Source organism: Rissa tridactyla, chromosome 7, assembly GCF_028500815.1.
Source record: "Rissa tridactyla isolate bRisTri1 chromosome 7, bRisTri1.patW.cur.20221130, whole genome shotgun sequence".
Taxonomy (NCBI): Eukaryota; Metazoa; Chordata; class Aves; order Charadriiformes; family Laridae; genus Rissa; species Rissa tridactyla.
In genome coordinates, this window is record NC_071472.1 from 27,530,034 (window position 1) to 27,557,671 (window position 27,638).

The 27,638-nt window shown below is 40.9% G+C and overlaps 1 protein-coding gene across 4 annotated transcripts in view; it reads left to right on the forward strand.

Moving 5' to 3' along the window:
- The first annotated feature begins 16 nt into the window (after positions 1-16).
- Positions 17-27,638, forward strand: part of AGPS (alkylglycerone phosphate synthase) — an 89,500-nt gene continuing 61,878 nt past the window's right edge. Inside the window, exons 1-4 of one of the 4 annotated variants that reach the window (XM_054207759.1) lie at positions 17-3,524; positions 4,122-4,197; positions 4,572-6,172; positions 8,224-8,407. In XM_054207759.1, the coding sequence (XP_054063734.1) occupies positions 8,352-8,407 (56 nt within the window). In that variant the 5' untranslated portion in view covers positions 17-3,524; positions 4,122-4,197; positions 4,572-6,172; positions 8,224-8,351. Of the gene's footprint in view, positions 3,525-4,121; positions 4,198-4,571; positions 6,173-8,223; positions 8,408-27,638 lie in introns of those variants that run through there. The other 3 variants (XM_054207760.1, XM_054207761.1, XM_054207762.1) reach the window with 3 other exon arrangements.

Consider the following 27,638-nt stretch of genomic DNA (forward strand, 5'->3'; position numbering starts at 1 on the left):
CGCCCCCTGCCCTGCCCGCGGTAACGGCCGGCCGCGTCTTGATCCGGCCGTAGCGGGTGGGCGCCGGTGCTGCCCGCACCCATCCCCGCTGCCTGTCTGCGTGTGTATCCGTGTATGGCGTACCCACGGAGCGAGGTGGGAAGATGGAAGCGAGCCGGCAGTGGGTAGCGGTGGGCGGCACTGCGGGGACAGAAAGGCGGGGGCGACACGGTAACGGCCTGGCAGAGCCGCCGGTGCACCGACTGCCTGCTGCCGAACCAGCGTCCAAACTCCCAAAACGGCCGAAAAGGAGATAAGGAGATCTGGGGTTCGATACAGACAAATTGCACGGAATTTATACCTTCAGAAGGGGTGCCCCCCCGAGCAGTAATGTTACTGGTCGTTACTAGTAACTTTTTGTCAACCTTTTGTCTTCTCCAACTATTTAATGTGCATACGACAACACACCATATTCCTCAGGCGTAACAGCAAGAACGTGCCCCGGCAGACCCCAGAGTAGGAGGGGATGCTGTGGAGCGGACGGGCCACAGGCCTGGGTCCCTGCCCCTGTGTCATAGTTACCAAATAATTGGAGTGACTTATCTTAAATCACTTGTCATTATTTGGTAAACGACGTTAATCGGAGAGCAAGCTGAGTTCCACTTGGAAATTCAAGGAGCAGTCAAATAGACAGTCAATTCAGTGCACTGAGTACGGCTTGGAAGTGCGTATGACTGCTGCCATTCTGTTTGTAGCCCGGCTGTCAGTATATGACAATACAGACCTTTCAAATGATCCTTCGGTCACCCTTTGGGCCCATTTTTGTGTCTACTTTCAATGATCTAATATAACCAAATAGCGTGGAATTAGGAGACTCTTACTAGCCATAACAGCAGATCTAAGTATTCCTTTGTAGGTGCTTATTTGGCTCGTGTGGCTTGCAGCCAGCGTGCTGCCGTAGCCTCTCTCAGACTGTGCGCTGTGCCCGCTTTGGGTGTTCACAGCCCGTCAGCTGTGTTACTGCACCTCGCAATTTAAACAGGCCTGGCGTGAAGATCTTGTTCTCACGTTTGCCCTGCAAGGTACAAGAGTGTGACTTTACAAATTAAAAAATAGCACAAGTGTATAAATTTGATAAATCCGTAATGATTTTAAAAATTCTTTGCACCATCATGTTGCAGATGGGTGTCTACCCAAAGATATTGCTTGCTGTAATGATATGAAATTGATATATCCCTTTGAAGGAAGAAGAACCCTTTGAAGAAAGAAGGCAGAAGTTGTTATATGTGTGTTGGATGACTGTACTAGATACAGTGGGAGCACTTGCCTTACAATGAAGGTTTAGGTAAAACACATCTGTAGCACCACTAAACATATTACAGAGGTCTAAGCAGAACACGTGCTGTATCACCGAATGAACTAGGTATATCGAGGGAGCTCTTAAATGATGCGATGGCTTCAATTCCGTGGAGGGAGAATGGATGGCAACAATAAATCATTTGTAACGGAGAATCAGCAGCAAAATTTTAAGTATATTCATGTGTATTATTTTTGTAGGACCACTTTATTCTGTGGTCTAAAAGTGAACCCAACGGAATGCAGCTGAAAGCAGTCTGTTGGAGACTCTGGAGAAACAGAAGTTGGGGTTGTCATAAGTTAAAAAACCTTTGAGTACAGCTGCTGCCAGCTCCTTGCAAATTATGTTTTTATTAAATACTGAAGCTTTTGACTTTTTCAGTATTATAAAAGAAACAGCAAGCAGATCATGTTAGCACAAAATGAGTAATACACAATGTCAGTTTGTGAAAAATTGCCCTGAAGCTATAAAGGTGTCTTTTCTATGTGCTTTATTTAATAGAAAGCAAAATAAAAGCAAACGTGAATCTTAGGCGTTGGCACAGATTGTATCACAGCGCAGAAATAGTATGCAAAGCTAAGCAGCTTGCATGGAGCCTGGGGTGAAAAAGAAAGGCAAGGACACTTTCTGGCCAGGCCAGATAAAAGAGCAGTGACTATATATTTCATTTGTGTTGCTTGCTTAATTTCTTTTCCCCTTTCCTTATCTTCACACCTTGAACTCAGGGAGACCGGCGCTTCATTTCTGATGAGTAAGGCAGCCATCCTAAACTCAGCTGTATGAAAATGCTGTATATCACTGCACTCATCCCACCATACGCCACTGACAAACGAGGTGTATGGCATTAGGAGCTTTCTGAAACAAAGTTATGAGCAGCACTTTTGCAATATTGTTATTTTCATTTGATTAAACAACCTGAAATACCTGGAAACACAGGCTTGTCTGTTAGTTGCTTTTTATAGCTTTTTGTATTTGAAATTTTGAAGAAAATGTTTTCAATTAACATTGCATCTTTCTAATTCTGGAGTTTTTATGGGATATAATAACATGGCCATATGGAATACATAAAGGAATATGGGCCCACGTGTAATGCTTTGGTCTCCGCTTGTAAATATGAACTTTTGGCCAAGCAAAGAAAAATCCAAACGCTTTTCCATTTGCTGTATTCCTGTCAGTATAGTTCATTGATCTTTTAAAACGCAGGTACCTCGTTATATGTATTGACACTCATTATTGCAATATTACAGTTTGTATCCAAATAAGATAGATATAATTTCCAGGAAATCTGAAGTAGCATATTCAAGAACAACCCACGGTGGTACTTTACTGAAGAGTAAAAAGAGTATAGAGAACTTTTTATGACACACATAATTTTAAATGTTATTAGTTGCCTATTTTTATATTAGACATTCTCATTATTCCTATTCTTGCATTAGACTTTTTGTCAATTGTAATATTTAGAAAAACATTTATTTTATTATCAGAATTTATTCCAAAATTTTTTCATGCTCTTTTTAAAATTACAGGAATAGGAAAATGGAAATATCTGCCCATATTTTCAGATAATGGACTATTAACAACATTTTGATAAAGTTATTTCTAATGTATCTGCACAACATTTAATATTATTTTGTATTAGAATAATTATGAAGATAGAAACTTCATAGTGCCATCTACTGCTGAAAATACACATTTTAGAAACCTTGCTAGTTTGGGTACCTTCAAATACAAGGGCAATGGAGGAAAGTATCTGTCAGAATAAAATCTTTCAAACCTCTGAAAAATGTTGGAGAGAAGTCCTGACTTGCCGAGTGAATTTCAGTCACACTGAATTTCTGAGGTTTGAACCAGTGACTATTTTGACTGAGACTGTAATGAGAAGTGACTCTCAGGGTCTGGGATTTTGCCTAGAAGTTTTTTCGATGTTACATCTTTAATAAGAACTTTCATTTTAAAATTATTCCCTGCAATGTCACTAGAAAAACAATGATGAAAGGATTCAATGAAAAAAAAATTATTTTTCACTCAGTGATAAGGAGACATCCTCTATTTCACAGAGAGCTGTGCACGAGGTGTAATCCAAGGACTCTGGAATCAGCATCACATGCGGCACAAGCTCTGTTCCCTTCTTACGTCCCAAAGTCATGAGATGGACCATGGATCCCTGCTTGGTTGTTGGCATAAGATGGTATGTCCTCAGCCACAATTGTTGGAATTCATCTTCCCAAACCCTTACCATCTAAAAGTTAGATGAGATTAACTTACAGTCTGAAGTGCAGTAGCTGGTTCCTTCCTCACTTCATGGAGAAGACCCTGTCTTTAGTACTAGTGAAATAGTAACCGTAGGCCTACAACCTTTTCCCGCATCCTGGACGTTAAGTATAGTTATGATCTCATTCCCAGGAACCACAGAAATACAAGAAGTGGTAGAACTTTGTACCTGAGTAAGAACAAGTAGAATATAGACCCTTACTCTTCCTGAGGAAAGTTCAACTTTAAATTTGGCTCTGTGGAATCAGGAATGGTTTATCTTCTGCTGGTACTTGTCTCATCCTGTAGAATAAACTGACATTGAAATGCTTTGATTGCGTGACTGCCAGAGTTTCTGTCTTGTTATGGCTTGATGACTTAAACTGAGAAATTAATTTCTTTTCAAGTTGAAAAATTCTTGAGAACAATGCATTTAAAACAGATAAAAGAGCTTGTAAGGATGATTTAGCCGCTTTGTGGCAGTATGTTAGAAGCCTTTGGAGGCACTCTGCATGACCGCCCTTTTCATTCATAGAGGAGAAGGACTGTTATCTTGACAGTATCACTCAGCGGTGCTTCATTTTGCAACAGCAGCCAGGTCTACTCAACAGGTAACAATTTTCAGAAGAGCTTTTTGTAACATACAGATGCTTACGTACAGACAATTGCGGGGTGCACATTTTACCAACATTACACATTAAGAATTCACCTCCTATTACGTTAGCTTGATTAAAAACAAGATCAAGGACATTTCTTAGTTGTTGAGCTTATTGTGTCTTTCACACAGTGAAAACTCATGCAGACTTTTTGGTCAATTAAAAAAATTTTTTTTTTTATTTACTGAACTGGTTTTGTAATTTTCTTCACAATAGCTTGTATGGTGCTATGTTTTGGATTTGTGATGAAAAATATTGATATCACAGGGATGTTTTTAGCTATTGCTGAGCACTGCTCACATAGCATCAAGGCCTTCTCGTCTTCTCAGGCTGCCCCACCGGGCTGGAGGTGCACAAGGAGCAGGGAGGGGACACAGCTGGGACAGCTGACCCCAACTGACCAAAGGGATCTCCCATACCATATGACACTGTGCTCTGCAATAAAAGCTGAAGCGAAGAAAGAGGAAGGGGGAATGTTCAGAGTTATGGCATTTGTCTTCCCAAGTCATCATTAAGCGTGACGGAGCCCTGCTTTCCTGGAGATGGCTGAACACCTGCCTGCCGATGGGAAGTAGTGAATGAATTCCTAATTTTGCTTTGCTTGCATGCACAGCTTTTGCTTTACCTACTAAACTGTCTTTATCTCAACCCACAAATTTTCTCACTTTACCCTACTGATTATCTCCCCATCCCACTAGGGTAAGCAAGCATGTGGCTGCATGGGGCTGAGCTGCCCACTGGGATTAATCCAAGACAGTCCTTTTCGGTGCCCAACACGGGGCCTGAAGGGTTCGAAGTAACAACAGATTAGACTGGAGTTTGCTAGACCAAATTTATAGCTGTTACAGCTGTTTAGCTATTAATTGGCAGGGTCCTGTGCTTGCCACGGGGCTTGCTTGCCTTACTGTATGTTAGAGTCCAGTGCTTGTTAGTGGCTGCTTTTTGCTCTTGCTGTTTGTTGTGGGGCTTATCATCTCACCCTGCTGTGCCTGGGAGCATTTTGATAAAGGCAGTGGCCATGTGCCTGGGCTGGCTGACGGCCAGGGCATCGCTGCTGTTCTGTGCTGGACAGGCTGGAGCTCCAGTGTCAGCTTGAGTCGAAGGGACTGTGACCTGTGGATAAGTTCATGGAGGAGCAGGACACCCCAAAGTGTCTGTGTCTGTGGATAAGTCTATGCTGGAGCATAGACTTGTGGCTATGGATAAGTCCAGGCTGTAGCAGGTATAACCCTGAAGAGGCTGTGGCCCATGAGTAAGTCCATGCTGGAGTGGGTGGGCCTGTGGTCTGTGGGTAAGTCCACACTGGAGCAGAGACAAGGGGAGGAGTACACTGCGGTGTCCAAAGGGACCAGAGGCAGAGATTGTAATGGATATACCTTTAAATTGTTGTAACCTATAGTTCAAGTTGCATGTTATAGCAAGTACTACGGCAGGAACCACCATCAGTGGAAGACGTGCCTTACAAAAAGCAGTGCAAGTGCAGCAGTAACACAGCCTGAGCTTTGGTGCCCAATAACTGCACGCAACGCACCACCTCTCCTGTCCTGAGTGACCACCATAACAGATAGAACTCAAGTCACGGACTAATGAACTCAGTGGACATTTTATGGACATTTTACAGGGGTGGTCCCTAGACTAGGGGAATGATATCTCTGTATATAGCAAAGCATGGGAAGGGGGAAAGTAACTGATAAGGATCTATTGGATAGTGTAGGACCTGAGCATGATATAAATGGTATGGAATAAGGTGTGGAGATTGTACTGGTTTGGTCTGGGATAGAGTTAATTTTCTTCATAGTAGCTTGTATGGTGCTATGTTTTGGATACATGACAAAAACAGTGCTGATAAAACACTACTGGTGTTCCCAGTGTGATGCAGGGGACACCCACACCGTGACAGAGGAGGAAGGATGAGCACCCTCACAGTTGGGTAGGTAATTATTTTGCTCATAGGTACACAAGTTACAAGTTACGAGTTAATGAATTGTGAGTTACTAATTAGAGAACTTGTTAGAAACCTCATGACTTTAGTTATGAATTAGTGAATTCACGTGCTAGACTAGCCTGTACAAAGGGGATTGAGCCCTTGTTTGTCACGTTTGTTTTCTCTCCTAATGAGGTCATAAAATAAAGTTTAATTTACAGAGTACCTTGTCCTGTAAATTTGACAAATCCAGATGGACCATGACACAGAGCAAGTAGTCTGTAGCTCTTCTCCCTATTACCTGTCCAAATACTTTTAAACTGCTTTTTTTTTTTCCCAAAAGAGTGAACAGGCAGTGACTAGGGACGCTCCTCTGAAAGGAGCGGGGGAAATCCTTCACAACGCTCAACTTCTGTGTTTGTTGTCTACTCCAAATTTCCAATTTTCTGTAAGGGCCTTGCCAAAGACCTCTGGTGCCTCCTCCTCTTCCTGGGGCAGTTATAATCCACCCGGTCCTTCCCTCTTGTTTCGCTTGCTATGGACTATGCACTTCTAGTGTTAATGTCTGTCAGGCTAAATAATTAAAAGCAATGCATGCCGTATCCCATAAAACTAGAAAGGTTGAAAATGTGCCTCTTCCTTCTCAAAGAAAGGTGCAAACTCAAATCACAGTCAGCAGGAAAATTAATAAGCTATTTGGTGATACCATGTACAACAAAATAGCATCATAAAAATGAAATTATTTAAAGTAATATTCAAATCACACAGTCATCGATGATTTAGTTTCCAATTATACAGAGGTAATTGTATTAACGAACTGCCTCATTCAGTTTGGTGGGAAAACAATTGAAAGCTTTAATGTCCTGGCATCTGCAGATAATAAACGATGTGATCTGTGCTCCTAACCCAACTAGAATCCTAATTCTTGTTTTACCCAGGGAATACTACAATATCAGTATGTCTCATGAAGGATACTTCTATGACCTTCTGGAGCCAAGACAATTCTGGAACAACTCTAGAATAGAAAAACTGTTCTAGAATTAAATATTGAAATAAGCTAAAATAGATGAAGGAACTTATTCCAGAATTAATGATCCTGTAAATACAGCAATTTAAAATCCATGAATAGAAACATTTGCAACCTGCATTGTTCTGAACATACTAGGAATAATTTTAAAAGCCTTAGTTTTGTGACTTCAACTGCTGAAGCCAGACTAACTATAAATAAACATATTACAAAGAGCCTGAAGTGTATCATGTGCTTTGGAGTCAGAACCCCATGTCTGATATGCTGTTGAACTCCCCACCATCCTCTAAGTGTTGGAATACATTTACACCATAGGTGAGCTGACCCAGCTCCTGCCTGCCTATCTTTGTCTTTAAATTCTCAGGTGTTCCCAGGAACTCGGAGAGCCTAAACATTTCTCTAATGTATACTATAATTGTTAATGGACTTTTTGTTGCCCTTTCCACCCCCAAAAATTCCATAAAGTGTGAAAGTGAGAATAATACTGAGGTCTCATTAACTTTCATTTTCCGATGCAAGAGGTAACACAAACATTGAGTAGAATATCTGTCTTATCAAGGTATTTTAGTATACTAGCACTATCTATACGAATAGAATTAAGAACTCAAATAGTGTTAAATCTATGATACATTCATAATCTCTTCTAGGAAAGACATTCCTTATCCTCTAACTCATTCTGTATGTCCTCTGCTATAACAAAAGTGTTTGCTAAATAGGGGAAACCCCAAGTTATTTCCTGTTTTATTTTCAAAGAGAAAGGGAGAGGCTGGCTGCTTTATTGCCACTTTTTTCCCTTGCTTTTTCTCTTTTTTTTGATATTTTCCTCATGCTAGTCACATGACATGGCAATATAATATGTTGTTTACTCCTTCAGCCTCTTGTCATGCCCCATATATTCTGCTAACCCAGCAAGGAGTCCTTACTTACCACTTTTAAAACATAAGCAACCTGCTGACTCTATTCCCACTGTTCTGCAAGACCTGCTCATGGAGCAGCCACACGCACAGGATGCTCTGCTTCTGGTCCGCAGGGCTGTTACGCAGGCAGCCTGGTAGCCTTCAGCAGCCCCCAGTGCTGAGCCTGTCCTGATGTGTCTGCTGGGGTGCTAACTTCCAAATGTGCTCGGGGTTGTGAAGATGGGCACAGGCAGGAGGGCAGATGCCAGCGCTGCGTAGGAACGCTCCTGCAGTCTCACTGCAAGCTAGGCAGCAGAGGTAAGACCTTGAACAAGTTGCACAGACCAGCTTCCAGTGCCGACGTGTCCTCTATGCCGCGGTATGAAGGCAACAGTCAGAAATGCAGAAACCCTGGAGTCATGCTGTTTCTGTTGGTATTTTGCCTGGTTCTACTTTTTTTTTTCTTTCTAGCTTAACTTGCCTCTTTCTCTCCTCTCCTAAATATGTCATTACGTACATGGTGTTGCCACCCATTAGCCTTGCTCCTGATCTCATCCCCGTTAGTGTGCTATAGGGAGAGGTACCACTAGGCCTAGGGATGAATGAAGACTGTATTTGAATAGGAAGGAATATCAAGCAATGGGTGTGATTCTCGGCACTCTGCTGGACCACGTGCCCACTTTTTATTTAAATATGTGGTAGAAACAGGGAGGTTTGTCTCTGGAAGTGAGTTTCTGAGGAAACAAAAACTAAGCTTGACTCTCAGAATACAAATGCAACCCTTATTTTTAGGCACTCTTTTGGGATCTGCTACTAGAGTAATTTGGCAGCTGCTCAGCAGCAGGAGCTAACAACCCAGTGTTGGGATCTCTGGCGGCCCATGACCTGCTGACCGCTTTTTTTCCTACTTTGTATTTCTAAGTACTCTGTTCCAGAAGTCATCCATTATGGGTTCCCCTTAACTACCCTTAAAGGTTTGGACAAGTTAAACATATACACGTTTTTCCAAATAAATCCGGCCTTCAGCCATTGATTGCTATTCTGGCTTTTTTCATAACTCTTTCTCATTTATCTTTTGTCTTTTTGATAGTGCTGTGGATGGAACAGAATATTTTAAGCCAAAATCATAAAGAAAATGACTTAACCTGATGCTGCTACAGCTCCTAATTGGGAGTCCAAAATGACATTGCTCTTTTGCCTTGCCATGTCCTGTGCAAACTCGCATCTAGTTGCCAGGGAAGAAGGAGAGTTTCCCATCATTCTCTTTTCCAGTTCTTGCTTTTCAGGTTATTTCTTCCACTGAAAAATTATTTGGGTTATTTGTACACTATTTATCAATTTGCCTTATTCTAGATCAAAACGATTACTTTTTGAGTGCACCATTACTTTACACCCCATCTATAATTCTTTCTTCATTGGTATTTGCAGCTTTTTGCGATGTACAATTGTAAATGTCAGCAGTATCCTGAAGTTTATTTTCTTGATGAAAACATTAAAAAAAAAATCAGCCCTCGCACGAATATTTATCATACCTCAAACATCTCACAGTTCAATATATCATATGTCTTTACAACACTGTACTGAGGTTCTGAGTATGTACTGGGGTTTCCAGCATACTGTGAGCCATGTTGGAGAGGGAGAAGCCTACATGGGAGACAGGGCAGCAGTCTGGTAGCTGGCAGAAGGAGGCAGATGGGCTGTCAGCAGCCTGGGAGCTTCCCAGGGAAATCGCTTGCTGCTGGCAGGGTGTCATTAGTAGCAGCAGGAGGACATAAGGAGGCAGGAGACACAACAAAACTGCATATGTGACTAGCAGAAGACTGGTGTCAAATGGTCCCAACAAGGCCCACCCCATATGATCATAACCGTCACTTGAGATTCAGCTGCAGGGCTGGTAACATTGCCGCTGTTAAGAGTTAGTTGTGCTTAAGGGAGTTGCCCTATTTGTTCTGAGAAAGCCATAAAGCAGTCGCAGACCCTGTGTGTTAAACGAGGACAGCACAGTAACTGGAGCCTGCAAAGCCTCCTGCCTCCAACACCTACAGCACTGGGCACTGAGCTGGGGGAGCCCTGGCTGGGGGGACATAAGGGGACAGGTCAGGTGCTCCACAACAAACTCACAGCTTTCCTAGCACAGCCAGCTTGAATTCATTTTTCAAGCAAGATTTTTATGGAATATTATTTGCAACCTTTAAGAAAATCTACTACATTACATCTGCTGCCTTCACTTCAGCCATTCCTTTTATAAACCTGTCCAAGCAGATCACTCAAGTTGGCACAGCAAGTTTTTTTTTAATAAAACCACAGTGTTTGTTGATTGTTGCCCTAGAACCTTCCAGATGTTGAGCTATCACTGTGCAATGTTTCTAGTATTACTAGGAACAGAAATTATGCCTAAGAGAGACTGATACCACTTTTTGCTTGTGAAAATTGGTAAGATGTTTGGTTAATAAATGTTCCTCAGTTTCCCACATCTATTGTGATGATAATTCATGCTATTACGATAAGTGTATCACATGCATTCCGCAAACTATAGCAGAATGCAGTTAGCATCCCTTGAACCCTGCAGCAAACGTAAACGATTTCCTGTGTTCACTTATAGTTTCTTAATCAATTGACTAAGAATTTGATTTTCAATCAAGCTATCAGTTTGCAAGGTCACAAAGGCTGTTTTTATTAGTGTGTGGTGTGTGTTGTGTTGGCTTGCAGACTGTTTGCAAGTGCAACAAGGGAGCTGGAGGTGTGTTGCTTAATGAAAACAAGTCCGCTGAACATGTATGTTTTGCTCAAGTGAGCTGACAGTACCAAGCAGAAAAAGCAGTCCCGGGGTAGGCTGCATGCTCTAATTTGTGACATTCAGGAGCTCTGTGAGTCTTTTTAGGTTATTATGCAAACTTAACAAGAATGAGAACTCTTCAGAATATGAGATTTTTACTGCAGTTCGTGCACGCAGTTTTTTCTCTAAGACAGTTGTTGGCTATATTAGTCGGCTAGCTTTTCAACAAACTAAATTCCTGGGACTCTGCCTGACTTCCTTGGAAAATTCGAAGCTGTTTTTAAGGAGGTTCTGTGAGAAAATGCAGCACAGTGGATTTCACTAACTTTGGCTGGCTTAAAAGGAAAAGGCTTGCAGTTGCCCTCAGGCATGAACTTGATTACATAAAGAGTAAGAAAATACAAAATAAATCATATGCTTTAATCCTAAATTACATTATTTGATGTAATAAGAACTTCCATACCAGATCAAATATAAATTAGTTGTCTGCCAATAGTAATTCCCAGATGTCTCTGAGGAAATTGCCCTATTCTTCAACCTCCTTTCCCCCCCTCCACAAGTAGAATGGATAATTGTATAATAACCTGACTATAGGGGAAGTTATTTTCTAACCTCAGGCTGGTGGCTGATTTATGCCCTGAACTGTGAACATCTATATCCATTATGAATTTTTATCAGGTCCAATCTAATTCCCCACATAAATGTATGAATATGTATGTATAACCTTTTACTGAATCCTGTTAAGCATTTAGCCTCAATGATACCATTTGCAAGCATGTTTCGCAGGTGTATTACTTTTGCCAGTTTTAAATATATTGCCTTTTACTTTCATTATGACAATCAGTGTTTACCTGGGGAATGTTATCTGTGGGAGCAATAACCCCCAATATCCTTTCCCTCTGTCATTCCCTGCCCTGAACAGCTCTGAAGCCTGCAGCCCCAGCTGGAGCCTGGGTGCCTGTGCTGGACCAGAAGGTAGCAATCTCCGGCCTGCTGACATTTCCTGCTCCATCCCCTCATAACCAGACCTTGCCTTTTACATTACAGGTTGATGAAAGGCAGAGGGATGATGCTTTGCAGTAAATGAAAAGGTTAAAATGCCCCTAGGACTACTATCATTCTGCTCCACCACGACTTCCTGAATTTGCAAGTGTCATTAGAATTTAATGGCAGGAGAAGAAGGGTTTATTTTGGAGGGAAGAAGTTGTTTTGGACTATGGGAAAGAAATTAATTTTGATTTGGGTTGGGTCGGGTCAAACAGATGCTTTTGTGAAATACTGGGGAGTGAGAGATTAATCTTGGGGTGGGCTATTACAGCTACTTTTTATTGTGAGAGGATGGTAGATTACCTTCGATTATGGGGAAATTGGTTATACCCAGGAAAAGAAGGTTGGATTAGGACTGATGCCGAATAGAAAAGTAAGAACTATTTTACCTAAAGAAGGAATTTCAGTGTATGTCTACATGGGCTGACTACTGACATAAAAAAGTGGATGGGTTTTTACTAGAAGCAAAAGAAGATGTAGGGAAGACCATGCATAAGAAGCAAGAAAATAAAACGTTTTCCTTTCTCCTCCCAAACGTGGACATTACCAGTGATATCTGCATTCATAGGAAGTTGAAAGGCAGGCAATTCCCAGGGCTGCCAAAGACAAGAGGCAAATCAAACCTTGAAAAAGCACCTGTAATGAAAAGGTGGCCATGAGACCCACTTCAACAGTTCATACATGAAAAATCTTGAGTTTGTGAATCCTCATAACACACACTCGGGAAGGAAATATCAGGCACAAAAAGTTCATTTATGGAGAATGGGAATAAATAAAAGCCAGCAAAGACATTCAGAGTGGTTACAACAGACAGCAGAATTCAAGAGGCAATAACTGCACACAGAACTTTGGTGGTCAGGGTCAGTACAGGACACCTGTGGACTATGCCACAAATTTCAATTTTGGTGTAAATTCTTTAGTTTGGGAGTGCTGAGACATGATCTCCTGTTGGTTCACTAATTATATAATGAGCAGCTGTGAAGTTTTTATTTGGATTAAAATTTCCCTGGAACTCAAGGTAATTTAGATCTGAGGGTTTGGCTCTGGTCCCTTCCCAGCTTGTATTCAATATAAATTACTACCCTAGAACCATGACATGTTCAATTTATCCTCTATTTAGATGGCTGAAAAGTGCATGCATAATTCTGTGCATACCACACTTTCTGTAATCTGCGGTGACAAATAGAACAAATGACTGAAACTGCTAGGTAAGACACCTTATTTTAGTCACAAGCCCACACCCAGCCTTAGTTTAAATATGAGGGAAAAATGACATTTGAATTATTTTATTTGAATCAATGCCAAATTCAATCTTATGCAAACTCAGAGAGAAGGGAAAAAATTCTTGGAATAAACCCAGTGACTTATGCATGGGAACATAAGGCAATAACAAGCAGCAGTCGATTTAATTGTAACAAGAGGAGTGGACCACCATGAAAAATCTCACAACTTTTCACTGGAGCTACTGCAGTTGAGGGATTTTTACATATGAATAATGACAATAAGAAAAGTAGATGTGGGGACCAGCATTCCCAATTCCACCTTCTATCAAAAACGCTGGTCAAGTTTTGGATGCCATGCTCCATTCACACTACTGTGAGTTGCATAGACCAGCACAATGCAAAATGACAAATATTCTCAATCTGGAGAGAAAAATATGAAATAGTTAAATCACACCTGTCTGAAAGAAATTATATACATTTTCATAACCTAATTCCAAATAACTATGTTAAATTAAAAGCTGTATCCAGAAATGATGAACCTTGGTGTTGAGTTTTGATCTTCTGGGTCAGCCTGATTTGCCTGTTAGTGCCGTGAGTTTGGCTGCAGAGAGGCAATGTCATACCAACATCCCCCAGGAAGGAAGCACGACTGCCTAGAATTTTGTCAGTGTTACACATCTCACAGGGACAATGTTTTCCAGAATTATTTTATACTCTGAAATATTACTATTTTTCTGAGGGCTTTCTTGACTATGTAGCTAGCCTTTCTAATAAGGCCGTGTTTGCATAACCAAATACTAGAAGTTCAGTTCAGAAAGGCAGCCAAGACAACTTTGTAGCTACACCTACTAATTCCAACATTTGGCTCACACCAAGAAAAGGGACTGGGGGGGTAGCTGCATAGAAAGTTCATTACTGCAGTTCTCTTTGGCCACTTGTACTCAGAGAGACTCTGAATGAGCTTTCTCTGGAGTTACGCACAGAAAGGTCCAACTCCTTGCAGTTCTTTAAGCAATTCTGTCATCAGCCAGAGACCTAGCCTCTAATTTGATGCCTCTCAGTGGAATTTTTTTTTTCTCTGAATTGTCATGCCAAACAGTTGTCCGCTTTGTTGTTTTTTTCATAGGAAGGCACCTGTTCAATTTTAGATACTGTTCAGCCTGTTCCACTTCAGTGGTCTGCACTACTCCTCTGAGAGCCCTGAGCTTTTCACATCTTTCAGGCTGCCAGCTCTCTTATGTGCTTTTCCCCAGCAGCCAATTCTGCTCTGGAAGCTCTTACGACTGAGCCAACTTCTATTCCTTCATAAAGGGATACCCTCTTGTTATTGCAATTGAGGAGTTCCATAAGAGGCTTTTAATGTCTCCAGAGTGTTGTTATGTACGATAAAATCTTGAATTAAGCTTTACCTAACACTTGTTCATGCAGTATTCATTTATTGGCAAATTGCATTTGTTTCTGGTGTTGACAAATACTTTTAGGTTTATTTCTAATACCGCAAGTACATGACCAGATTAATATACAACTGAATAAAATGTTATATGCTCTGTTTGACTAGGAGGAGCAGCTCGAAGCCTGAATTCACTACAATGTACACTGCCATCTTGTGTTCTGAAGTTCTAGATAATATAAAAATGCACGTTATACATACAGCTGTTCACAAAATAGGAGTTGGCTATATGAGTGGAATATGCAAAGTTATCAAAAGATGCTTACTTTAATTTTTCTTTCCTTTCTTGTAAAATGTAAAATACTCCTTAAAATAGCAAGTCTCACTGATAAGTCTGAATTCATCTGTTCTAGGGATCCACTCATTTTAATTAGTGATTTGTGGGTAACCCACTTAAAACAGACTACAGAGAAAATTCTGCTACAGCCAAGCCACTAGGTTTTTTTCCAGCAACAAGGTCAAATATGGACTCCAAGGACTAGCTTTGTTGCAAGGCAGCCTCTGGCCTGGTGTGGAGTTGCCAGAGGAGTTGTATGCCAAATGCTTCTCTTCTGCAAAAAGATAGAAATGATGGAAAAAGAGAGAAGACTTGTGTTCTTAGCTGGAATCTCTCTCCCTTTCCAACAACTGTAGTCCCAACATAACTAGATCATCCCTGAGGCTGTTCCAGTATGCACCACAGTACTGGTCACTTGGTTGAAAGAGGACCTAAAGTGACATTTACTCACAAAACGAAGAAAGTGAATCTAACATCTCAGCCTTGTGATGTTTATTCAAAACTGGAGTCAAAACACAAAATCAATGATGCATCTTAGTAGATGAAATAAGTACTGCATGCTCTTCCTCTAAAAATGATTGTTCCTTCATAACGTGCTAATCAAAGAAGTATTTTTGTACGTGCATACTTCCAATTGCTTTCACTGTATAACAGTATTTAGCTCTGCCTTTTTATTATGTTTTTATTAATTCCAGCTTCTATAGTTGTTTACTATTGCAAATGTGTAAGAGCACTCTTAAACACAGCTTTGAACAATGGCTCTATAAAACACAAATGATTTATTCCATGCAGCTGCTGTTGCCTGAAATAAGCATAAGCACGAAAGGGAAAAGGGTGCCAAAAATCAAATACGAAGCTTAGAGACACCTGGGGCAGGGCAGGAAATAGTAAAAGCATATCAAGTTAACAGATGCCAAGGTAAAAAGGCAGAATGGCAGAGAACATTAGCAGGGGAGAGAAGCACACTCAGCCTCTCTTGCTCAGAAGTTCCCCTCAGGTTAGTTGCTTTCCATGCCAGAAACCTTTCATTCCACCTGTTTGGCATTTCTTAGGCCATTTGCACATACTTTTGTATGTGAACTTATGGCATCATTTGCCACCTCTGAAAGGCAAATGCTTGTGGCACCCATCGTTGACTGGTGCAGGCACAGTCTCCCAAGGTTGCTTTTTATGGTTTACACTCATAATATACCGTGGAACAGAGTTTAAACAACCTCCTTCTCTTGTGAAATGAACAGTTGGAATGATTAGAAAGAGCTTTTGCTCCTGTAATGATACTCTTATAATACTTTACTGCTTTTTAAACTTGTCTTCAAAAGGCAACATGTGTATTGTGGTCTGGTTGCATAACCCCCCGTGTCAGTAAGAGAAGAACATTAAAACTGTTTGCACAACACATTGCAGTCAGTGTTTAAGTAATGCAAAATCTTATTGAAAAGGACTTTGTCATTTCAAAATCTGGAATGCTTTGCTAAGATTATTAATGCTGTTTTATTTACTTTATCTGCCTGTAAGATTCCTGCCAGTTTAGTTTTCTAGCATAGAGTCATACTTTCTTAATTTATATTCTTTGCTGTGTTGCCATCCGAGAGATTTTCATACAGAAAAAGCTAATTGGCTACATATGAGAAATAATAAAACAGTAACTCAAATTGTGCTAGAAATTATATCAAATAAAGCAGGAAACTGTTTTCTGTAATTTCTGTACTACAGTAATCTGTGACGGGGCGTACATACATACCTTCCTGGTGATTGAATAGCACTGGCTGTACCAGGTATGGGAAAAGCAGAAGAGGGAAAACTACTGCAAACAAAGCAGGTCTGGGAGGGGAACTGACGCCTACTGTGTCCTCAGTTCCTGGAGATGTGGGTTGACAAAGCCTGTGACTGTAGTCAGTCTAAGCCTCTTAAGCACCCCATGCTCCTGCTTTTGAGTGTCTGCCAATGGTTGCCACACTGCGTTAGACTGCATTATCTCCTAGCAATGGATGAAAGTTTGTTGTTTCCATTCCTAGTTTGTTTTTCATTAGCTACTTCATTTTGGCATTGTGAGATCTTTACTGATGCTAGAAGGTGCCTGTCCGTCAGCCTGCACATGCTGGTAACTACCTACTGTCTAAAAGTTAATGGTGGGAGACAAAACATTAGGGATAAGTCTAAGATGTGAGGTGAACCCGTCCCCTCCGGATGAGTAACTGTATATTGCAGTACCATGTCTAAGCTGCTGGGTTAATCCTGAATGTGAATTTTGGAGAAAATACTAGTTCGAGTTTAGACTTTCATGTTCCCATCTAGGAGCACCCTCCAACCACCTAAAGTCACAGGCATTAGGCAGAACTGCAACCACTGGGTGCAGCCAAGTCCAGCTAAACCTGCAATGCCCTTGGGAACAGCACTGAACTTTCAGAGAAAGAACAAGATCAGGGAATGGCAGATCGAGCTTCACTGAACAAAACTTCAAAGCATTTATTTACGTGTTCTCCTGTAATTCAGCTTAATATTTCTAAGCTTTTCCAGGGATACAAAGCCTACTGTTTCTGTTATTGCAGCTTTTCGTGCTCCTTGTAGAAGTAAACCACCACACATCCCTGGAGCACACACCACACTTCCCAGAGGCCTTGCATGTACTTTACTACTCAAGGAGAGCTGTCTGAAGGAAAGGGAGATCCAACATAGGGCACAAAATAATCAGGCCTTGAATTTGAAGTTACCATAGGTTTTCATTTTATCTTTTAACAAAGCTGCCTTCCCTTCAAGTGTCTACCTGCAGGGCTATCAATGTTCGTGAGAAAGCCTCTGCTTAGGTTTAATTTCTGTTAGCAAGAGCAGTTGGCCATCTGCTGGGTAAAAGGAAAGCTGTACTTTGTTTGCATTTGGAAGCAAAAGTCACAAATAGCACATCCCAGTCCTTTGCCAATGACACGTTTAGGCTGTGACTGATCAGAAAATATCTTGTTAACCCACCCTGCTCAGCTTACCAGATCTCCTTAGATCAGAACTCAGTATTGTGCAATTTTAAATAGCTTTCACATAGAGATGCTGTCTAAGATCCTTACTGTCCCCAGATGTGGTAGGACAAATGAAAAGACGTCACCAGATTTTAGGGTACAGCTTCAGTCTCTGCATTCCAGCCTGTGAGGTGGGGATGTCCGTGCTGGCTGGGGACTGCAGGGCCCACTGCCTGCTCTGCCTGGCCTGTGCTGGGACTACCTGCAGGGATTTGCAGGGCTGAGGACACTGCATCACAGGCTTACTACAGAGGCACTGATTCCAATCAGTTTGTCACAGTGCAGCACTCCAGAAGTCTGAGAGAAGCTTGTGCACAGGGGCTGCTGACTCCGGAGTCTGGTTCCAATGTTTAATACATTTTAAAGAGTCCTGGGGGCAGTGTACAAGGTAAGATAGAGTGAAAAATGAAGGGTTGACAGGAGAAAAAAAATTGGAAAGCTTTTCTGTTAAATCCAGTCACAACACAACTGAATGAAATCTAAAGTAAGATTGACAAGGCATAAGGATCAAGTCTGTCTCTTTTAACACAGCCAACAATGCTGTACAAGTCAAGTAACAACTACAGAAGGTAGGAACGCTTGGCAGTCCTGGGATACGTGGTATCACCAGGAAAAGAAATCTGAGGCAAATAATTTTTCCTTTTTAATTTTTTAATGGTGGCTAGAAACTGGTTCGGAACTACAATAAAGTATATTTAGACACTATAAAAAAAAGTGTTTAGAAAATACTTTGCTGATAAACAAATACACACTTCAGTTGACTACAAAATAACTGCTAAAATTCTTTCTGTAAAAGGAACGTGCTATGTGTCTTCATTCCTGCTCCAAGAGCAGAGAACTCTCCACTGAAGATCCAAAAGCAGTGCTTTCTGCTCTGAGAGTTGGAGAGCTTGAATGATGTACTGAGCAGTAAATGAGGAATTTAAACCTCTTATTGGAGGAATAAGACAGAAACGATCTCTAGCCATTTATGGAAAAATTCAAACGCATAAGAAAATCTCAAATTAGGAACTAAAGAACAAGGACAGACATTTCAGCTCTGTCCTGCTTTCCTGTGTACCAGGAGTCTCATCCTCTCCATTCCAGCTGAAATTTGGTATTTAAATAGCGGTAAGGCAGCTTTAATGCTCTTGGCCCAAGCTGCTTTGTACCAAGATGTCCAGGGTAAGTACTACTATTGTCACAGCAAGACAATCGTCCTGATAAATGTCTCAATTTTCTAACTCTCCCTCTGCCAAATTTATTATCATGGTTTTATTCTTCCTTCAGTCACAAGGTTGTACTATTATCCTTAATGGCCCTCTTAAAACTAATCCATACATTGGCCAGGAGGGAGTGCTCTAGCAGGGGAGCCAACACTATTATCCTGGAGTCTTGCTGTTCCAGCAAGCTTGGGAATGATTGCCCTGAGGTTTCTCACCAAACTGCTTTCAGTTCACAAGAGCATGAGGAATCACTCAGTACTTCTTTTTATGCGTCGTCATTAGGTATATTTACAGTAGTACTTTCTCCCTCAAAGTTTGGCACTGCTTTCTTTGCCCCCACTTTCTGTTTTACAACTGTTCCTTTGCCCCTAAACTTCCAGTGCTGCAGTGCTGAGGAGCCATGAACACAAGGACAGTTTGTTTTTTTACTTCTCAGCACACAAAGAATGTTGTGTTAAGGAGAAAATAAATTCTGGTTTTCTCTCATTTGAAAATGCCTACCTTCTTCAGCAATATCATTGCATGTAATGGAGCAGTAAGCTGGTCCCCTATCAAAGAAAGAAAGCAGTAGAGATTAATTATCTCACAAATATTTTGGAGAATCAAGCAGTTCACCCATTTGTGCTGCTCCATTTCCCATGTTTTCAGCTGAAAGAGCAGGCTGCTGTCTAAATTGATGGCATCCTTTTCAGCTGAGACCAGCTTAATCTATTTTGTGTTCTTCAAAAAAGGAGCTGCCTTTGTTATCCCTTGTATGCACCACATTTCTCTGTTGAAACAAAGCACTGGTGAACAGCATTGCCTTGACAGTGCCCGAGACTGGAGTCCTCAGGTCTGGCAAGGCAGCAGCAATAGGAGCATTTAAGGTGCCCTGCTGGTGCAAATTCCTCAGGACAAGCTGAAGCTATGCCTTAATTTTATATCCTTAATTAAACTTCTAGAATACAATAATCAAATATGTAGATGAATTCAAATCACATCATCATCAGGAAGGAGACAAAATTTTAAAAAGTTAAATCAACAAATAAACAATAATTCCAAAAATAAAAGGGAGAAAGACTGCCAGCCTGCCTGATAGTAACTCTCATGATTCAGCCTGCTCTAGCAGTGCTCGCTTACTTAATGATGCTTTTTAACGTTTCCTACCCATGACTGTCCACCCTGCCCTTCTCCAGGAGGCTCTCGCTCTCATCACAAAGACAGTTTAGCTGACTGTGGAGCAGCTGCTGAACTGCTCCAGTTTATAGCCTTGCATATTCAGATAAATTGCCACTCATTCCTCTTAATATACTGTGCTGTAATTTGCAAAATCCTGAAAATCATCCCTTTTTACTAGCATCTCTGATGTTAAAACTGTATTTTAAAAACTGCAACAGATTTGCATCTGAGCAGAAGCGTTGCTTTTACTCATACAAATATTCTGTTCAGCTGCCTTTGATTCCACAGCCTAAATTATAGTTGAATCAATGTTTGTTTTGTTTCACAGAATGACTCAATTAGCTACATTTGTTCAAGCTTCCTTGATTTACTACTTGATCTCATTATTATTACTTCAGCCTGTCACCTCCTTCCGGATTTTTGTTTCTCAGATGGGGCAAAACTGAAGATCTTATATCCAGGTCCAGGAAAAGGAGAATGAAAATGAGGTGTGGGAGATGCATGCTTCTGTCCCAAACAAAACACAAGTGGCATAGTACTGGCATGATAATTTAGCTCAATGTAAACCAGGAAATCACTCCCTTTCTGCTGCGGTTAGCTATGAGTGCAACACCACATGGTGGGTGGTGCTCCCCAGCCTGTGGTTAAGTTCCCTGTTCACAGCTCTATGCTTCCAGTTCCTCTTTCACTGACTGCCAATTCCTCCTTCCCATTACTCCATTCCTTGAGAAACAGCAGAGGTACAAAAGAAACCTGGTACAAGGATACAGAAGATCTTGTGCTCACGGCATTGGCCGTCTCCTGCTGAAGTTTTCTGTGGCACGAGCACATAAAAAGCCATTGCTGGGTGTTCCATTTGCATCCACTATCTTGCTATAAAATTGCTTAGGGTGCTTGATCCCCTCTTGGCACAGCACATGGAAAGACCATTAAATGTCCAATATGACCACCTGTTTCTGTCTACACTCTGCCTGACTCTTATCTATTCTCATCATCTTTGCATGTATTCTTTAACATCTTTCTAAACTAACCATCCTGAGCATGTCTCTACAAATGAAGGTGAATTATTATTCCCCTATATCTAGTTAGTACATACAGGGAAAGCATCTTTGATTTGTCAGAAGGCGCCTCTGATTTGGCAATGCAGAGGGAAGCTGGGCCAAACTAGAAGGAGTAATACAGCATTGCAGGAAAATTTGGGGGAATAGACTAAGAGGGAAGTGAATATCACTGAGGGCTAAACAAAGACACAAGTACAGAGCTGGGACTCTTTAGCCTGGAGAAGAGAAGGTTGAGGGGGGACCTGATTAATGTTTACAAGTACCTAAAGGGTGGGTTTAAGGAGGACGGAGCCAGGCTCTTTTCAATGGTTCCCAGCGACAGGACAAGGGGCAATGGGCACAAGCTAGAACATAGGAAGTTCCGTTCAAATACACGGAAAAACTTCTTTACAGTGAGGGTGACAGAGCACTGGAACAGGCTGCCCAGGGAGGTTGTGGAGTCCCCTTCTCTGGAGATTTTCAAGACCCGCCTGGATGCAGCCCTGAGGGATGTGCTTTAGGCAACCCTGCTCTAGCAGGGGAGTTGGACTAGATGATCTCTAGAGGTCCCTTCCAACTCTGAAGATTCCGTGATTCCGTGATTCCGTGATACAGTGGATCGGTAGAACGGTGGCTGTTTGGGTAAGAGTGCATGTTAACTTAGTGCATAAACTGCAAATCTGCTGCAGGACATGAGGACACAGCTTAACCCACACTCCCTAGCAGACTTTAATGGCAGGGATGGTATTCATCCTTAGCTGTGTGTTGAAAGATTACGGATCTGAATTATAAAAGCATATGGGTGCCTGCATATATCAGAATAAAGAGTGTTTTGTTCATTTTAAAGAGTCACCTGATTATTTGTCAGCTTCCATTTGGGAATAGTTTTTGCATGGTCTATTCAAACACTCTGCCTGTCACGAATACGGTGTTTACGCAATTACATTGCTTAATTGTGTGTCTGATGTTGCATACCTTGGTATTCCCTAGAGCATACTCGGGTAATTGTCTAAAATGTAATAGCCACAAGAAGATATTGTTCCTTCTCATTAAACTCCGAGGAAGGATTTGCAATAGCTGATTTGTTTGTTAAGCTGCCTTGCTATCTGACCTAGGAAAAGTTTTTTTTTTGAGATAGCCACAACAGTTGTGTTACAGCTTTAACTGAAATATATCAAACACTTCTGCTAAGCTATCTCATAAATGTCCATTCTCCAGCAGTAAAGAATTCTGTAATAAGATTCAGTCAAGAACTGCACAAATACACTAGGCTTTTCATCAGCACCTTTTTTGTATTTTAATTAAGCAAGTAAAAATTCAAGCACAATCAGCCCGCTCCATACCCTTGTATTTCTCCTGAGATGCTATTTCTCATCCAGAAGTTGTAGAGCTCTTGTCACATCCACAATCTTCTCAAAAGGATACACAGGAATTGAGTTTCTAATTAAAACCCAAGCAACTTTCTCTTCCACAATACAGTGTATATGTTATATACCCCTAGGAGTAAAACAATGGTTATTAGAACCAATGATATGTCTAGGGACATAAGCAAGGGAAACACAGAATTAAGCAAATGCCGTTATCAGGTCATTTCTTCTCCCTCCTCTAAACTCTGAGAAATTGTGGCAAATTGTGAGAATTTTAGTGCAAGAATTTTAATGCATCAAACTGCATACTTAGAATGGATTATTTAATAAAATGCTATAATACAATCTCCCCAGAAGGCCGGATGTACACAGAGATCCTAGCAGTATCCTGAGTTCATCTCACATTCCATACACATTAGAGCACACGGGACAGGAGAGCGCCAGGATATAGGATTATCAGGACAAACTGTTGAACTTGAGTAATGTTTACTACATCCAGCTTCTCCTGCCTCAGTTCCCCATGGAACATTTCTCTGCTGTCTGCTGGCTATCAAAGCAATATATTTTGGGAAAATATAGAAGGGCATGTTTCCTTTCCAAAAATACATGACTATCCAAATGAGGAGAGTATCATAATTATATTAATTAAATGTCTCAAAAGGAAATTACTAACTCTATTCAGGAGAAATTAATAAACTGGGTTGAGAATGGCAAAGCTCCTTCTCAAAAGGGGATTTTCAGAGTTGCAACACTTCCTGCCAGACTCCTCCACAGGAGGAAATAAAGCTGTAATGAAAAATGGATGTTCTGAAAGTAAATGAAGAGAATGGAGAACAGTTATGAGATGGAGTCACCAAGGCACCAAGTACAGGAGTTGCAACAGCCAGGAAAGTGTAGAGGCAAATAGTTTCAACAGAAGCTCCCTTGTCATGCTGGGCAGTTACATTTCACTTTAATTGACAGCTCTCTTAAAAAAGGGGAAGGAGAGAAAGTCTTGGGGCACTAAAAAAGAGCGTGCAAACCACACTGGAGCTCCTTTGGGATACGCACCTTGAAAGCTAAGTGTCTGTAAATGTCAAATTATGCTTACTCTCACTGACAAAGCCGTGGGAAGCCAGATGTGGTAACTATGTTTGGGTTTACTGAATTACCTCAATAAATAAATATGATAGCTTTTTCTTGATGGGCTTTTGGCATACATTGTGGAAGAGTTGAAACTGGGCAGGGCTATACTTCTCTACACAGAGTGTTCTAGGAAGCTTGCCTTTCTTCCTTTCAGTTATTTGGATGCAGCATACTTCATTACAGGAGAATGAAGAAGGTGAAATGAGTTCACTGAGAAACCGCGAAGCATCTACATTGATAAACATATCTGCCACTATTCCTACCAGTGATAGAGTTTAACTGGTTACTAGCAAAAGTAAATAGAAGAAACAAGTAGAAATGTGTCTTATTCAGTTTGCAAAGGCCAACCTTGAATTGATTAATGCACAAACTCATCCATGCATACAGCTAACAATTTAGCAAGTATCGTTTGTTCATGCAAAATGTGATAAACAGAAAAGTCACATCTGGAGTTATTACTAGTACATAGACAATAATAATGTATTACTAATAACTCTGCCTTGGTGTACCAGGGGAAGGCTTAGTGAAGTCACAGCAGTTTCACAGAGTGTCAATATGCAGGAGTCAATATATTACGGACAAGGATTTAGCACTTGCTTCTCAGTGATTAGCTCTTGTTCAGATACAGACTTACTTCTAAACTCTAGCATGTCTAAGCTGTTCAGATCATCTTGTTGACGGAAAGCTGAAATTGTTGATTATCTTTGATACTTTCTCTCTTTATCAGGAGAGAGCTGACCACCATGTACAAAAAATCTGTATTTCTTTGTATGTTTAAAGAGAGAACATGCTGGCCACTAACCTTTTCCATATAAAAAAAGGTCAGATTCTAGTTGGAGATCCCTAGATAGGAGGTTTCATTCAAGGCCTATGCTCTGCAGGCTTTTATCACCTTCTTCATAGTTTCAGCTCCTCCTGTCCTTGTGTAACATTTCCAAATCCAGACTGATCCTTGCCAATGGCTTGAGGTCCTGCAGGCTTCTCACTAGCTGTAAGCTCTGAGAACTGGGCCTCTCTCATTCTGTGGTACTGAGACCTGCAAGCTGAGCCTCCTATTGCCATAAGCTGGCAGTGGATGGATGGATGGATGTGGTGTCTTTTCCCCAGGGCCTCTGCTGACTCCGTAAAAATGGCATAAAGCCTAAGTAGGTCTTAGACAAATTGGCTGGCCCCTTTCATGAAAACATTCAAACATCAACAAAACTCCTCCCAGAGCATGAATTACTTGGTGTTGAATGACATGTTCATTAATGGGTGTAAGTTTTCTTTTCCTTTTTTTTTCTCTGGTGAAAAAAATGACTAATTCAGAGGTGATCTCAAGGGCTTATGCCCTTTTCCCCCTTTTGTTGCCTCATCAGCTTCTTCTGAGCCCATGATTCAGCTGTGGAAGTCCCACACCCATCCTGTACCTAGGGCAGCCAAAACCCCACCTTTTCTGTAGGTGGTGGCTTTTTGTACTGGGCTACAGAACAAAAAGGTGTTCTAATATATTAGTGTCAATCACATCTGAATAATAATTGAACTGGTGAAAGCAAGAAAATCTAAAACACACCTTATTCAAGTAGGCGTTACTTTCTGCTTTAACTTTGCAAGTGGTGCCGTGAAATAAAGATGAGTGAAAAAGTTAGTTTCTAATTTCCCAATACCAAAGGATTCTTTAGGTTCAGTTTCTCATTGGCTACTATTATGATAATGTTATTCTGTTGCCCTCAGAAGCAGTGAGATGAATTAAGAATTATCTCACAACTCAAACATGTGCTACTATAAAAGCAAAAAATAAAAAGAAATAAAAAATCTCACAACCTTTTTCTGTTACTTTGTAAAGGAACAGCACAGGCACGTACTATGATACTGGCAATTCCTGCTAGTTTCAGCTGGGGCGAGGAACTTTCATAGGTTTCAATAGGACTTCTTTGAAATTTTTCAAAATTCTTTTTACGGTTTAAGTTGAATATAGTACTCTACTTTCTCTTCTAGATGTGTGTACAGTTGCTATTTCAGCAACTTGTAAGTTGCTAAAGCTTCCAAGGCTGGATATGTATCCTATCAATTAATGTTCCACATCTGATACCTACATCTCAAGGGTTCTCATGCTACATTAGGTGATTTTCAACAATCTGTTGAAGAACTTCATTCAAGGCAAGAAAATTTATCAGAAGTCTTTTCTTTTCACAGCCTGCGTATGGGTTGCCCCAGAGCATAGTGTTTGTCTGGAGCAGCAGGTTCCTTCTCTGCTCTCCCACGTAACTACTGCATAACAGAACTCTGAGACACCTTGCTATGAAGACCTCTTTGAAAGTTTAAAGTATTTTGGATACTTTATTTTGTATTACAATGTAAACTCTCTTTATAACTATGTTTCTTGAAAATGCCAATGTGCAGCATTCTGGAAATGCAGGTTTTTAATGACATAAGGAGTGTCATGTTGAGCTGGCATCTCACTCACGCTTGCAGATGCACTCAGGTATGTGAGAAGGACAGCTCACGGAACTGCGAACGCTGCCTCTTTGGCTTGGGAACTATTAGCATACTTCAAACTACCACACTGTAGATCTGCTGGTATTATTGCTGAAATCAGTTCTCTTTGCTGTCATAACCAAGTTACTTTCAAAATTGTGTTTCCTAAATTTTCTTTTCAGCACTTCTACTTACCAGATAGACTTTATATGAATCAAATAGACATCTTTTTTGAAAATATGACAGTGGTTCACTTTAGACAAATGATTAAAAACAATGACCTCACGATCTGCAGTATATTATGTTACTGCCTCTGTTTATGAAGATTGCCATCCTTCCAAGGGAGCTGAGGATTGCATGCAGAGCACTGTCAGGAACTCAACATTCTTGCTGTAAGCAAAGATCCCTCTTGCGCAAAACCAAGGTGTCACTCAGCTGTACCTTTGCTCTGTGTAATACAAGTGCTCTCACTGGTTTCCAAACCATATCACCACACCTCTAGTGGCAGCCACAGACACACTTGAAAATTAATTGGGAACTTTCGGGAGAATTAAGTTCTGAGGTGGTGACAAATATTGCTTATCAGATACCAGTTGAATTCAATTTTTTACTGACAACCTCTATGATTAGGATCAAATAAATAAGCAATGGGCTCATTATTGTTCTTTACAAGTGACTGTGGGACAAAGAAACATTATAGAAAAATCTGAAACCTACTACAATGAATTTACTATCTCTTTGCCAGCATTCAGCAATGTGGAAAGATTTAGGTAACTGTGACTTAAAGTCACCCCCAGCTATATCCAGAACTTCAGTAAACAATGCGAATGGAAATTCCGTCAAGAGACCCATGTTTGCTCCCTACAGGCTGCCTCCACAGCAGCAGACAGTTAAATGTGGATATACATGAGTTAATCCACAAAGTAGTATACAAATTATTCACAGGGGGGAAATTTAACTCCATAAGCAAACTATCACACTGCCTGAACAGCTGTTTATGTTGCAGTAATACCAGAAACCTAACCTAAAGCTAAGACCCCATTGCAACTAGTGCAATTCCTGCCCCAGGAAAATTACAGGCTATTTTCTAGTCAAAGTACACAAAGGGCATAAAATAAATTAACAACAGTGAGAATAAAAGCAAAACAAATAGTAATAATACTTGGTTGGCTTTTATGTACTGCTTTTCATCAGTAGGTCTTACAGGGGTTGATCCTGTACTGTCACACAGTGCTTAGTGTATTTATCTTCAAACCAGTCTCTCCAGGGAGATACTGTTATCCCTGGTTTATATAGGGGAAGCTATATGCCCAAAGAGGCATCAATATTGCATGTGAAGTAGGGAACTGAAACAAAGACTCACTGCTTGTGCACTATATACTGCTCCCTGGAGAATTTTCGGCAAGATGCTGCTCC